General features: G+C 35.5%; 1 protein-coding gene across 2 annotated transcripts in view; it reads right to left on the reverse strand.

Annotated features, from left to right (window-relative positions):
* The window catches only part of Atrnl1 (attractin like 1), a 752,002-nt gene that overhangs the window by 390,732 nt on the left and 348,688 nt on the right, over positions 1-12,582 (reverse strand). For both annotated transcript variants that reach the window (XM_004659313.2, XM_045148305.1), the window contains exon 26: positions 3,833-3,911. In XM_004659313.2, coding sequence (XP_004659370.2) covers positions 3,833-3,911 — 79 coding nt within the window. The remainder of the gene's footprint in view (positions 1-3,832; positions 3,912-12,582) is intronic.

Below are 12,582 nucleotides of genomic sequence, written 5' to 3' on the forward strand. Positions count from 1 at the left end.
TCTTCTAATTTTTTCCCATCTACAATGTGTGCAAATCTCTCTCCTTAGTACAATAGGTGTCAAAGGAGGTAGCTTACATCAAGTTGTACAACATGCATTGTTCATTAGAAATATATCCATAGCATTTCCATAGGAACAAAAATTTTTCAGGTGGTAGAATACCGCAAGATTCCTTATTCACAAATGTCATTACTAAAGTATAATTAAGTGATACTATTTTTCCTATCTGTTTTTATATTGACAAAGCAGTTACAGAAGGAACTGAGGAGGTTATATCCAAAATAGTTTGTGCAAAGTTTCCAGAACCCTACATACAGTTTTCAGCTTATTATTTTTTTAACCAGAACTTCAAGCTGCAACCAATAAATCTCAATGCAGGTTTGATGTTGCATTTCTCTGAAAAGTTAAAGTTCAAGAGTACAGGGCACTGCCGCATGCCAGACATTTTATAGTACTTATTTTAAGAATAAAAGAAAAATAATGTACTGAAAAATCAATCTATATGTTTCTATATTCATATTTCGGATAATTTTAAAGGACAACAAGCTTTAAATAGAATTTTTAAAAATTATTGCTCATACATGAATTAAAGTGATCACTCACAAATTCACTGATAATATTTAAAACAATGCCTTCCTTGATATATGTGTTTTAACAGTACAGATTTTTGTAGAAAAATCTGAGACATATTGCAATTAAACAACTCAAAACATGTGGATTAAATGTCTCCAAATGAAAAAAAAATGACTTCATTTATTTAAACTATTAAAATATTCATGATATTTTACTCTTGTAAGTTGAATATATGATTAAATGTACTCATTGCAAGGAATGATTATAACATCTTGATATGTTTATGCCTTTAAATGCTATTAAAATTAAACCAATCTTAAAATGAAGTCAATTAAACATTACAGTTTGTCATGTCAATTCTTAGTATATACTTGGTATAGCTATTTTTTGTGATACAATAACTAAACTAAAATCTGTGTCTGACGCTAAACATTTTCAATACCTCTGTAATAGCACCCAAGTGATTATAATAAATTCCTCCTTGTCCTGTATTATAGTAATACTAATCAATATCCAATTATGGTCTCAATTCATTAGCATAGCCCAAAAGAAAGCTTTCATACTATTAGTTGGATTACCATCAAAATCAAGTCAAGGATGCTATATTAATGGGTAATATCAAAACTACAATCTTCTATACCTTTTTTAATGGCCCCAAATTCTCAAGAGTTTTATTCAAAACAACAATAATAATAATGGGCATCTGATATAAAAATTATACTCTTCAAAGGATATACATGCATGTTTAAAAGAAACTAAAACTTCAAATAATTAAAAGTCATATGCTTAGGAGAATTAAAGTTTAAAAAGTTCCAAGTTATTTTCATTTTTTACTGTTCTTATATTTAGATAAGCTTTACAACTGACATAACAGAATCACAGTAATTCTAAGAAGGAAAGTATTTGTATTTGCTATTTTAGATAAATTTCCATGTTATTAATCACAGGAGACCTTGAATATGTACAATAATAAAATCTTAGTTTTCAAATAAATATATCAATATGTAAGTAACAGGTTCTTATACTTTAGTGGGCATTATAGTATACTAGTAAAAACCTGAATAAGGAGAGCCAGGTGTGGTGCCACACGCCTTTAATCCCAGCACTCAGGAGGCAGAGGTAGGAGGATCGCTGTGAGTTTGAGGCCACCTGAGAATACAGTTAATTCCAGGTCAACCTGGGCTAGAATGAGACCCTACCTCAAAAAAAAAAAAAAAAAAAAAAAAACTGAATAAGGAGATAATTAGATAAAAGTGTGTCTCAGGCTGAAGAGATGGATTAGCAATAAGGCACTTGCCTGTGAAGCCTAAGGATCCAGGTTCAATTCCCCAGTACCCACTTAAGCCAGATGCAAAAGGTGGCACATGCATCTGACGTTTGTTTGCAGCAACTAGAGGCCCTGGCACCTCCTTTCTTTCCCTCTATCTGTATCCCTCTCTCATAAATAAATAAATGAATAAATAAATAAATAAATAAATAAAATATTTTAAAACTGTTTCCACCTACATAATGTTTGCAAATGAAACTATCACATTGTTGCTCATATGTTCAAAAATTCTTGGAGGATCATAAAATAAAAATAAATAAAAATGAGAGATCATCTTTTAATACTTGAAAATATTTGTAGTCAACTAGTTTGGTTAAAAAAATCATTTAGGTTTATAAAACCAAAAAGAGAAATAATTTCTCAACAATATAAAAATTATTATGCAATACAGACCTATGGTATTCGATAAATATAATGTCATATTTGCTCTTGATATTAATGTTTGAATTGTACATAAAATATATTCGATGTTTCACTTAAAAGTACTGAGTAAATTTAAAATTTAATAAATATAGATAAAATATTTTAATAGCTATTGTAACATAACATGTCATCTCAGCATCTATTTTGTATGAGGTCACCAGACGAAATACAAGCATTCTGATTTTTCTCTAACAGAAATAAGTACTACATCATTGACTTTTGGAAAGACAGACAATATGCTGAGGGAATCCAGAACCACAGTTGTATCTACTAAGACATAGTCAAACAATACTGTGGTTCCTAATCTGGTTCTCTTTTTTTCCTTTAAATACAAACCAAATATTTTGAAAATTTTTGATATAAAATCTGAAATAAATTCATTTTCTTATTTCAAAAATTCAAGCATTATTAATTTACTTTTTCAAAACATTTCACTAATATGTTTAAAAATAACATTACCACACTGAGGTGGTATAATATTAAACAGAACCAATTAGTCATTTGCAGAAGCATGAAAGATGAACATTATTTTACAGAGAGGAGGACATTAAGTTTACACATATAAGTAGACACTATGTTTTGAAAATAAGAAGACAATTACAAATTCATATCCTTAAATTTTCACTTTCAAATACACTGGTGATTATTTTCAAATATCTTTAATATTACCTTTTATATATGGAAATCTATATAAGTAAACATATCAGATATGGCATAGAAACTGAGATACACATACTCACAATACTAAGCTTTTAATATAAACATTAATTGAACATTAAAGATCATTAATAAAACAAATTAATTTTCTTTATATGTAGTGTAGAATAAATGTACTGGATACCACTTATCAGATGATTGTGTTTCATTGTTTCTCTCACTAATTTTATAACTGCATATTTATTTAGGTAATAAATGAAATCTTCTAATACATTTACAATTGATGCCTTATAAAAGCTTTTCTTTTAATCAGTTTTAGAATTATAGGGAATATAATAATCAGTGCTGACACACAAGTGCATCAAATTGACAAGTTTTTCAAACATAGCTGGGTTGTCACATAACCAAGAAATGGAAGAAGTATCAATCATCTTCACCCCCAACAGAAAAAATAACATTATAATAAATATGTAGTAGCTGATTTTTTCTTAAACATCTTTCTCTCAGAAATTTTATAAATATAAACAGAGACACTGATATAAAATAAATTGTGTACTGATATCTTAACTAAATGTCTACATTAAAGAAATTGCAGATTATTTTACAAAAGTATTTGTATTCACTATAAATTTTGGTACTATTTTTAAAACCCTGCAACTAACTAATATTGCTATATACACTCACTTCAAATGACAGTGGTAGTATACCCTAAAGTTTTAAAAATACACAATTGTCCAATGTCAGTGAGGAAAATTGATTTGAAAATCTGTACTGGAAAGGAGCCGGTTAACTAAGTAGAGACCCATTTTTGCTCACACCTTTAAGTAGAAGATTAAATAACATTACTGCTACCTCTCTCCGTCGAGAAGCCCAGCAAGTTTGTTTGATCTTCCATACCACAGCAGCCACCAGCAATAGGGATAAAAAACAGCTAGAAAATAAAGGACAGATAATTTTTATTCAAATCATATAAGAAATATGTCATGAACTAATATAAAACATGACAATTCAATGACATATAGAAGAAACCACTTGTCCTGAGATATGCGTGTGTGTGTGTATGTGTGTGTGTGTGTGTACATATGTATGTATACAATATAAAATCTTTCATTATGGAGCTGGAGCTATAACAAGTGGATGAAGCACTTGGAGTGCAAACACAAGTACCTGAATCCCGTCCCCCAGAACACATTGTATGTAGCATAAACATCAGTGATCTCAGCATGCCTGTAGCGGCAAGGGAGATGGAGAAAGGAGAATCACATAGAAGGTCACAGGCCACCTGACCCAGAGGATGCAGCAGTGATTCGTGCCAGACCCTGCCTCAAGCAAGGCAGAAGGTCAGGACAAGTACTTAAAGCACTCTGACCTCCACATGAGCACATGGGGCACACACATATGAAAACGCATACATCAAACATACACCAAAATAATTTTCTCATAATCGATTCACTTCATTTTTAAACTGGTTTCTAGCTTCTATATTAGGGAAATGCTCACAATAATAATAATTAATGTCTGTATGGAATTCAAGACTTTAGATGACACTGTCCTCAGAATGTTTTTCCACCAAAGATCACCTTGACGTATTAGAAAGTAAGTAAACTGTTATGGGAACAGACTCACTTATCAACTGACAATATGAACCATTCATTCCTTGAAATTCTTGTTTGTTGTGTTTCCTTTTATTTCCCTTCATCCTTTTTAACCCAATATAAGGTCAACAAATGTAATCTTCCAGATTCCTTCTTAAGATTATGAACATAGTTTAAAATTCACTTTGAGAAAGTAAGCTCTTCTTATGTTCTCAAAATGAACTCAAGGTTAGGGATGTAGCTCCGTGATAAGACATTTTATTTACATGTGTAAGACCCTGGGTTCAATCCCAGTACTGCAAAAAGTAGAGAAATAAATAGTATCATAGTTTCAACTATGACCTTAATTGGAATGATTTCTAAATCAGTATCTTCAGTCTTGCCAAAATGACAGCATCTGGTCATTGAAGTGATCTAATAGGGGACTGGAGAGTTGGCATAACAGCTAAGTGCTTGCCTGAGAAGCCTGAGGACCCAGGTTCAATTCTCCTGGACACATGTAAGCCAGATGCACAAGGTGGCATATGCGTCTGGAACTTATTTGCAGTGGCTAGAGGCCCTGGTGTGCCCATTCTCTTTCTCTGTCTGCCCCTCTCTCTCTCTCTCTCTCTCTCTCTCTCTCTCTCTCGCTCTCTCAAATAAATAAAATATTTTTTAGAAAATGAGATGGAGCTAGAGAGATGGCTTTGAGGTCCAGCACTTGTTTGTGAAGCCTAAGGACCCCGGTTCGAGGCTCAATTCCCCAGGACCCACGTTAGCCAGATGCACAAGAGGGCGCATGCGTCTGAGTTCATTTGCAGTGGCTGGAGGCCCTGGCGCACCCATTCTCTCTATTTCTCTCTATCTGCCTCTTTCTCTGTCTGTCACTGTCAAATAAATAAATAAATAACAAAAAAATGGATTTTAAAAAATGAAATGATCTAAGGGATAACAGAGTTCAAGTTCCCTCCAAGGAAGAACATTTCCAGCACAACTGTAATGATCAAACATTTAATGAAATATTCACCTTAGCCTATAATTTCCTAACTCACATGTCTGTGCATTATGTTTTTTGTTAATTCAACCTATGAAAACAATCTGTTTTATCAATTAATACTGCCGAATAAATGACACCGCTTCATATATTTTTTAGCAGGCTTCACGATTCCCTGTGGTACATCAAGTTTCAGCCAGATGTGTTTTGCCCACAAGAAGACATTTGAAAGTGTTTGGGGACTTTTAAAAAAAAAAATTATTATTTTGGTTTTTCAAGGTAAGGTTTCACTCTAGTCCAGGCTGACCTGGAATTCACTATGTAGTCTTGGACTGGCCTCAAACTCATGGCAATCCTCCTACCTCTGCCTCCTGAGTGCTGGGATTAAAGGTATGCACCACCACACCCGGCCTATTGGGGACCTTTTTGATTTTTATCAGTTGACATCTTGGGATGTTGCTAAACATCCTACAACATAAGGATCACCTCCTCACAACAAAGATGGTTCAGACTGCTAATAGGGGTTAGATGGAGAAACCCAGTTTTTTTTTTTAACTCTTTTTTATTTATTTATTTGAGAGCAACAGACACAGAGAGACAGACAGATAGAGGGAGAGAGAGAGAATGGGCGCGCCAGGGCTTCCAGCCTCTGCAAACGAACTCCAGACGCGTGCGCCCCCTTGTGCATCTGGCTAACGTGGGACCTGGGGAACCGAGCCTCGAACTGGGGTCCATAGGCTTCACAGGCGAGCGCTTAACCGCTAAGCCATCTCTCCAGCCCGGAGAAACCCAGTTTTAATCTTAACTATTACCATACTGTGGTTATACTCCTTGTTATTCTCAAGTTAGCAGTGAAAATGCTAAGGTATTGTACTACAAGTTGGTACTTAAGAAAGAGTATGAAAGCCCAGTCATATAAGTTTGGTCAGACTATCATATCCTTAAGAATTTTAGCACAGGAGATAAAACTTACCAAATGTAAACTGAATTCTTTTTAAAAAATATTTTACTTTTATTTATTTATTTGACAGAGAGAAAGAGGGAAGGGGGGAGGGAGGGAGGGAGGGGGAGAGAGAGAGAGAGAAAGAGAGAGAGAATGGGAACACCAGGGCTCCAGCCACTGAAAACAAACTCCAAATGCATGTGCCCCTTGTGCATATGGCTTACGTGGGACCTGGGCAATCAAACCTAAGTTCTTTGGCTTTGTAGACAAAAACCTTAACTGCTAAGCCATCCCTCCAGTCTGAGTGAACTGAATTCTTAATAAACATTCACAATGTAATCAACTAACAGCTACTGAATAATATGTACCAAATCCTAGCAGTATTTTAGATGAATTCTCTCTTGGATTCTCCCCAACCATGAGCCATGTATAGTGTTGTGTGCTTATAAAGATAAGAAAATTGAGGTAAGGAGAGTTTAAGTAAGTTTCCTATGCTTCTTTACTTACTAACTTGCAAGTTCTGTTGCCCCTGACCTTTTTGTTTCACTGTTGCTTTACAGCTGAATGTAAAACACATGCAATTTTATCATCCTTTGTACTCAGACACCTAAGTGTGTCAATTGTTTCTTTGACAACTGTAGTCGTAGATAATAGCTCGCTAGTAACTATAATTTAAATACAAAACTATTTTATTTCATTTATTAGTCAGAAAAGTCACATTTCCTCCTAAGTTATTACATGATTAAATTTACTTGAGAGAGTAAAGGTAATTAATATCTTCAACAAAATTCCTTCTGATCAGAAGTCCACAACTCAGGTAGAATCACTTTTGTAGCAATTCAGGACAGCATGAATATCTAAAGCTTTTGTTATTTTATTTTCCTGAGAGGAGAAAGTATGTATTATTGGCTTGTATACAATAGTCCAGAATAGAATTGCTTTTAGGTTAGCAGTAAAGATGTAAGTAAGATGATGAGAATGTAGAAAATGGCTGATAATTTAATAAATAGTTAAAAAACACATTTTATCATATAACATTCTAATCCTTTTCAATAAAAATGCAGTTTGTAAACCTAATTCAATGTAACTCAGTACCTACTACATAATTATTGGCAATAGGCTTTAGCAAATGAACTGAATTGTTTCTTTAATTGATTCAAATATCATTATTTCTTGTATTAAATATCTTTTTTTTTTTTCGAGGTAGGGTTTCACTCTACCTCAGGCTGACCTGGAATTCACTATGTAGTCTCAGGGTGGCCTCGAACTCATGGCGATCCTCCTACCTCTGCCTCCCAAGTGCTGGGATTAAAGGCGTGCACCACCATGCCCAGCCCTGCATTAAATATCTTATCTGGCATATTTATCCTCATTTCAAAGTAACACTTTATAAATATTCTTGATTTCAAACGAATTGCATTGCAAACAAAATCATAAATATTTTTGAAATCAACACTTAAAAATAGTCTATCAAGAATACATGTCTCATTAAAATCAAACAAGCGAGTAAACAAAATATATTTACTATGGTTGTATAAGTGAAAATTACATTTGGTGGCTGCTACAAGGCCTAGTCTTTATTGGCAAGCCTGAAACTAAAAGGACTGACAGAACTTCATCATGTTCCTGAATGTCCCCACGGAGTAGAGTTCTCCATGCTCCTTTCTGCCCGTCGGATTTTCCCCTGGGGAGAGTCGAATGTTACTACCTTCATCAACTGAGACATAATGGGTTTTTCTCTTTCAGCTAGCTTTTCTTACTTTTAAACCAAAGATCTTGGGAAACCTCAAATATTAGTATCTTATGATTTAGTTTTGTGACTTTTTTCAAATATTCAAATATTTTTCAAAAATTCAAATATGAATTTTCACTACATTCTTTACAGAGTTATTTTTCTATTACACTCTGCAAAGGCTTATGCCACTCTTTGGTATAAATAGTGGATAAACAAATTATTAAGTGTTCTTTTTGAAAGAACAATTATGCAATTTAATAGTTTCAGAGTTCTAAAAGGTTCAACATTTCTCTGCAAAATCCTATGAATAGAGATAAAGAAAGAGAAAGGGTAGATAAAATAAAAACAAAAAAGTTGAATAATAGATGGAATATGAAAAATTTGGAGGAGATATCAAAATTATTTGATCATAACCTTCATTAACTGATCATTTTCTAAAGAATTATCAGTACAAAACCATGAAACATATATCATTTAGAGAAAATTTCATTGCATGTAGTAGAATGTGTTAGTTATAACTTATATTGTAAAACTAGACTCTAGTGATAAAAATAATAGTCTGGTTGTTACCCAGTTGGTAAAATGCAAAAGAAGAAATAATATTCTTACTATTGTGTAGCAATTTAAGTTTAATTCTCATAAGTATTAACTATACATATACATACATGTATATATAAATGGTCTTCACAGACTATTCTTTTAATTCATTAAAAAAAATCAGAAACTAATGAATGGTGTAAAATGCAGTAATATAATATATTTTAAAAGTAAGTTACCTTTAATAACTGATACAACCTTCAATGTTTTTGTGCCTTCATAACACTCGAAGGATTTGTTTTTTTACAAACCAAAAAGTGAACAAAATTAACTGTTAATTTAAAATACAATAAGTGGGCTGGAGAGATGGCTTAATGGTCAAGTGCTTGCCTGTGAAGCCTAAGGACCCCGGTTCGAGGCTCGATTTCCCGAGACCCACGTTAGCCAGATGCACAAGGGGGCACACGCGTCTGGAGTTCCTTTGCAGTGGCTGGAGGCCCTGGCGCGCCCATTCTCTCTATATATATCTGCCTCTTTCTCTCTCTGTCTGTCACGCAAATAAATAAATAAAAAGGAACACACAAAAAATTTTTAAATACAATAAGGACCACGTATATTAAAAAGGAAAATTAATTTATGTTTTAGATATGAGACTTACGTTGATAAAAATATCACGAAATCCCTGTAGATCAAAGTGGGGAAATAATGTTGACACCTAAACATAATGCTGAGCTTTAAGTAAGAGCACCTAAACATCAATAAAGTCTAATCTGAGAAATGAAGTGTTGCAAAAAGCCAAGCGTTTTAACTGCTGATCAGATACCATAGATGAAATGTTTTCACAGCCGATCTTGCACGTCAAGTTTCAGTCAAAATGAAGGGCAGGAGGGACGGCTCAGCAGATGAGCGTATGCTAAGCAAGCATGCGAACCTGAGTCAGGTTCCCCAGGACCCACGTAAAAGCCACAGGCAGCAGCTCGGGAGTTTAGAAGCCAGTGCACCATGGTGAGACAGGAGCATGACAAAAAAAAAAAAAAAAAGACGTTGGAAGCTTGCAGGCCAATAAGCCTACTGAATCCTGCAGCAAACAACAAAGTGCCTCAAATGATTTGAAGGCAGAGCTAACATCAGGTGTTGTCCTGACACCACACACATGCTCAGGCACGTGTGCACTCTCATTCACACGTACAGACAGAAATACACCCCAAAAGAAACACAGGGGTGCTAAAAGTATTATACAAAATGACCTTCAGATTACAAGAAACATGTGATTCATGTGTTTTGATAGGGGTTCAGTAAGCAATATAACTCATTTTATATAAAAAACATTCCAAACTGAGATTTAAAAAAAAAAATCTAAACTTTGAAACACTCTTAGCCCAAACATTTTAGCAGTGGATGCTCTTGCAAGAATACCTTGGATAGGGCTAGAGAGATGGTTTCGCAGTTAACCGCTTGCCTGTGAAGCCTGAGGACCTTGGTTCGAGGCTCAATTCCCCAGGATCCACGTTAGCCAGATGCACAAGGGGGCGCACGCATCTGGAATTCTTTTGCAGTGGCTGGAGGCCCTGGCACACCCATTCTCTCTGTCTCTCTGTCTCTCTCTCCTCCTCTCTGTCTGTCGCTCTCAAATAAATAAATAAAAATAAAAAATATTAAAAAAGAGAATACCTTGGATATACAGTAAAGGTGATCTGACATGCAAGTTACAAAACAGAAATAATAATGTTCTTAAATATATTCCTGGAGTGGACATAATTATGCTCCCTCAGTCCACATACAGGAGCCCTGGCCCTCACAGTGACTACTCACAGGAAACCGGTACAAGATTAGGCCCATTAAAGCAGTCAGGGAAATGCTCAGGGGGCCCTGCCCCTCCCCTGGATACTTATGCAGTTATAACTTGCTATTGGGTTCCTCTCATGAAGCCCATCTCTCCCTGAACATATAAAGCTCATGTCAGTTTCATGATATTTTGGATGAAGAAACCATTTTAACATGTTTTTATTGATTTATGAGTTATATGTAGATTATGATTATAAAAACTATTCCTTTTATATAGGTGGAAAATATTATATTCCATGTGTAACTTATCACGGTGATGATTTCTTCTGGTAATATAAAATGTAGTTTTCAGCTAGAGAGATGGCTTAGTGGTTAAGGCATTTGCCTGCAAAGCCAACGGACCCAGGTTCAATTCCCCAGTACCAATGTAAATCAGATGTGCATGGGGGCTCATGGGTCTGGAGTTCATTTTCAGTGGATAGAGGCCCTGGAACACCCATTCTCTCTCTCTCTATCTGCCTCTCTCTCAAGTAAATATTTTAACAATGTAGTTTTTCCAGCCGGGCGTGGTGGCGCACACCTTTAATCCCAGCATTCAGGAGGCAGAGGTAGGAAGATCCCCGAGAATTCAAGGCCACCCTGAGACTACATAGTGAATTCCAGGTCAGCCTGAGCTAGAGTGAGACCCGCCCTCAGGAAAAAAAAAAAAAAAGAAAGTAGTTTTTCCCGTAGATTAATTGTTTGTGTATAAGTATGTGTGCATATATATTTATAGTATGTGGACTCACATGTGAATAGAGGTGAGCAGAGGTGCATATACACATGTATATCCATGCATGTAGAGGCCAAAAGTTGGCATAGGGTATCTCCCTTCATTGTTCCCCACTGTATTTTCTTGATACAGGGTCTCTCACTTAACACAGAACTTAACAATTTGTCTAGACTACCTAGCCAGTGAGCCCTTGAGGTCAACCTGTCTTCACTTCCATAGCACTGGAATTACTGCAATATTACTGCAATTGCTGCAATATCTGGCTTTTAAGTGGATGTTGGGGATCTGAACTCAGGTCCTCATGCTTGGATAGCAACCACTTTACCCAAAGATCCATTGTCCAGACCCTCTGCAGCCTAATTTTATTGTGATACGTTATATGTCCTGCTTAAGAAAACTTCCCCATTCTAACATTATAATTCATCTTATACATGTTACATACGTATAGAGTTATGTATAAAATATGACTGTAAACATAAACAACTACAATTAACCTTAGCATAGGGAAATTGTAATAAATGTCTGTATTATCTGCTATATGCTCTACTGATTTTGCTTTCCTCCTGGGTTTATTTATATGAGGCAGCAAATGTCACTTTTCCCTATACACATAGCTAATAGGTCCAGGTCCTGATAAAGCTACTTTTATAGAAATAATAAACCTTGATAAAAAGACATGTGCAAGATAATAAAATTTAAGGATAGGCCCCTCCATCAGAAGCACCTCAACTGCTCTCTCTAAGCCATCTTGCTCATGCTACATCGATGTTATACAGGGACTGAAGGCTTTTTCATGCCCTGAATGCAGCGAGGGCTGTGATCACCAGGAACTCGCAGTCCTGGCATCACCATTACGTCTGCGCAGTAAGAAGCCAGTCTCTGTTCAGTTTGGCACCAGAGCAGAATTCTACCCCAATGGCTCAGTTCTCAAATCCTCGAGTTTGCTACTGAGGCTCCAAACTTCACAAATGCAGCTCAGAGCTCATCCTGGGTGTTCACAAGCCGATGTGTGGGATGGTTTTCCCTGTGCTGTCTCTGGGGTCATTTATGCATCTCTGGGCTACACTTTTCTATCTTTAAATGACAACAGCTCATTTTCATAATTGTACCACGTTCCATGCGGGATAAGAGAAGAGAAAGTAATGGACTTTACGTACTATCTGGAAACAAAGTCCACCATACATATAGCACATTCCCTTCCTTGAACATGACTTACAGCTCCCTTTTTCACTGAGCCTTTCTGGGTGTCTCCAGTGTTCCTG

Source organism: Jaculus jaculus, chromosome 1, assembly GCF_020740685.1.
Source record: "Jaculus jaculus isolate mJacJac1 chromosome 1, mJacJac1.mat.Y.cur, whole genome shotgun sequence".
Lineage (NCBI taxonomy): Eukaryota > Metazoa > Chordata > Mammalia > Rodentia > Dipodidae > Jaculus > Jaculus jaculus.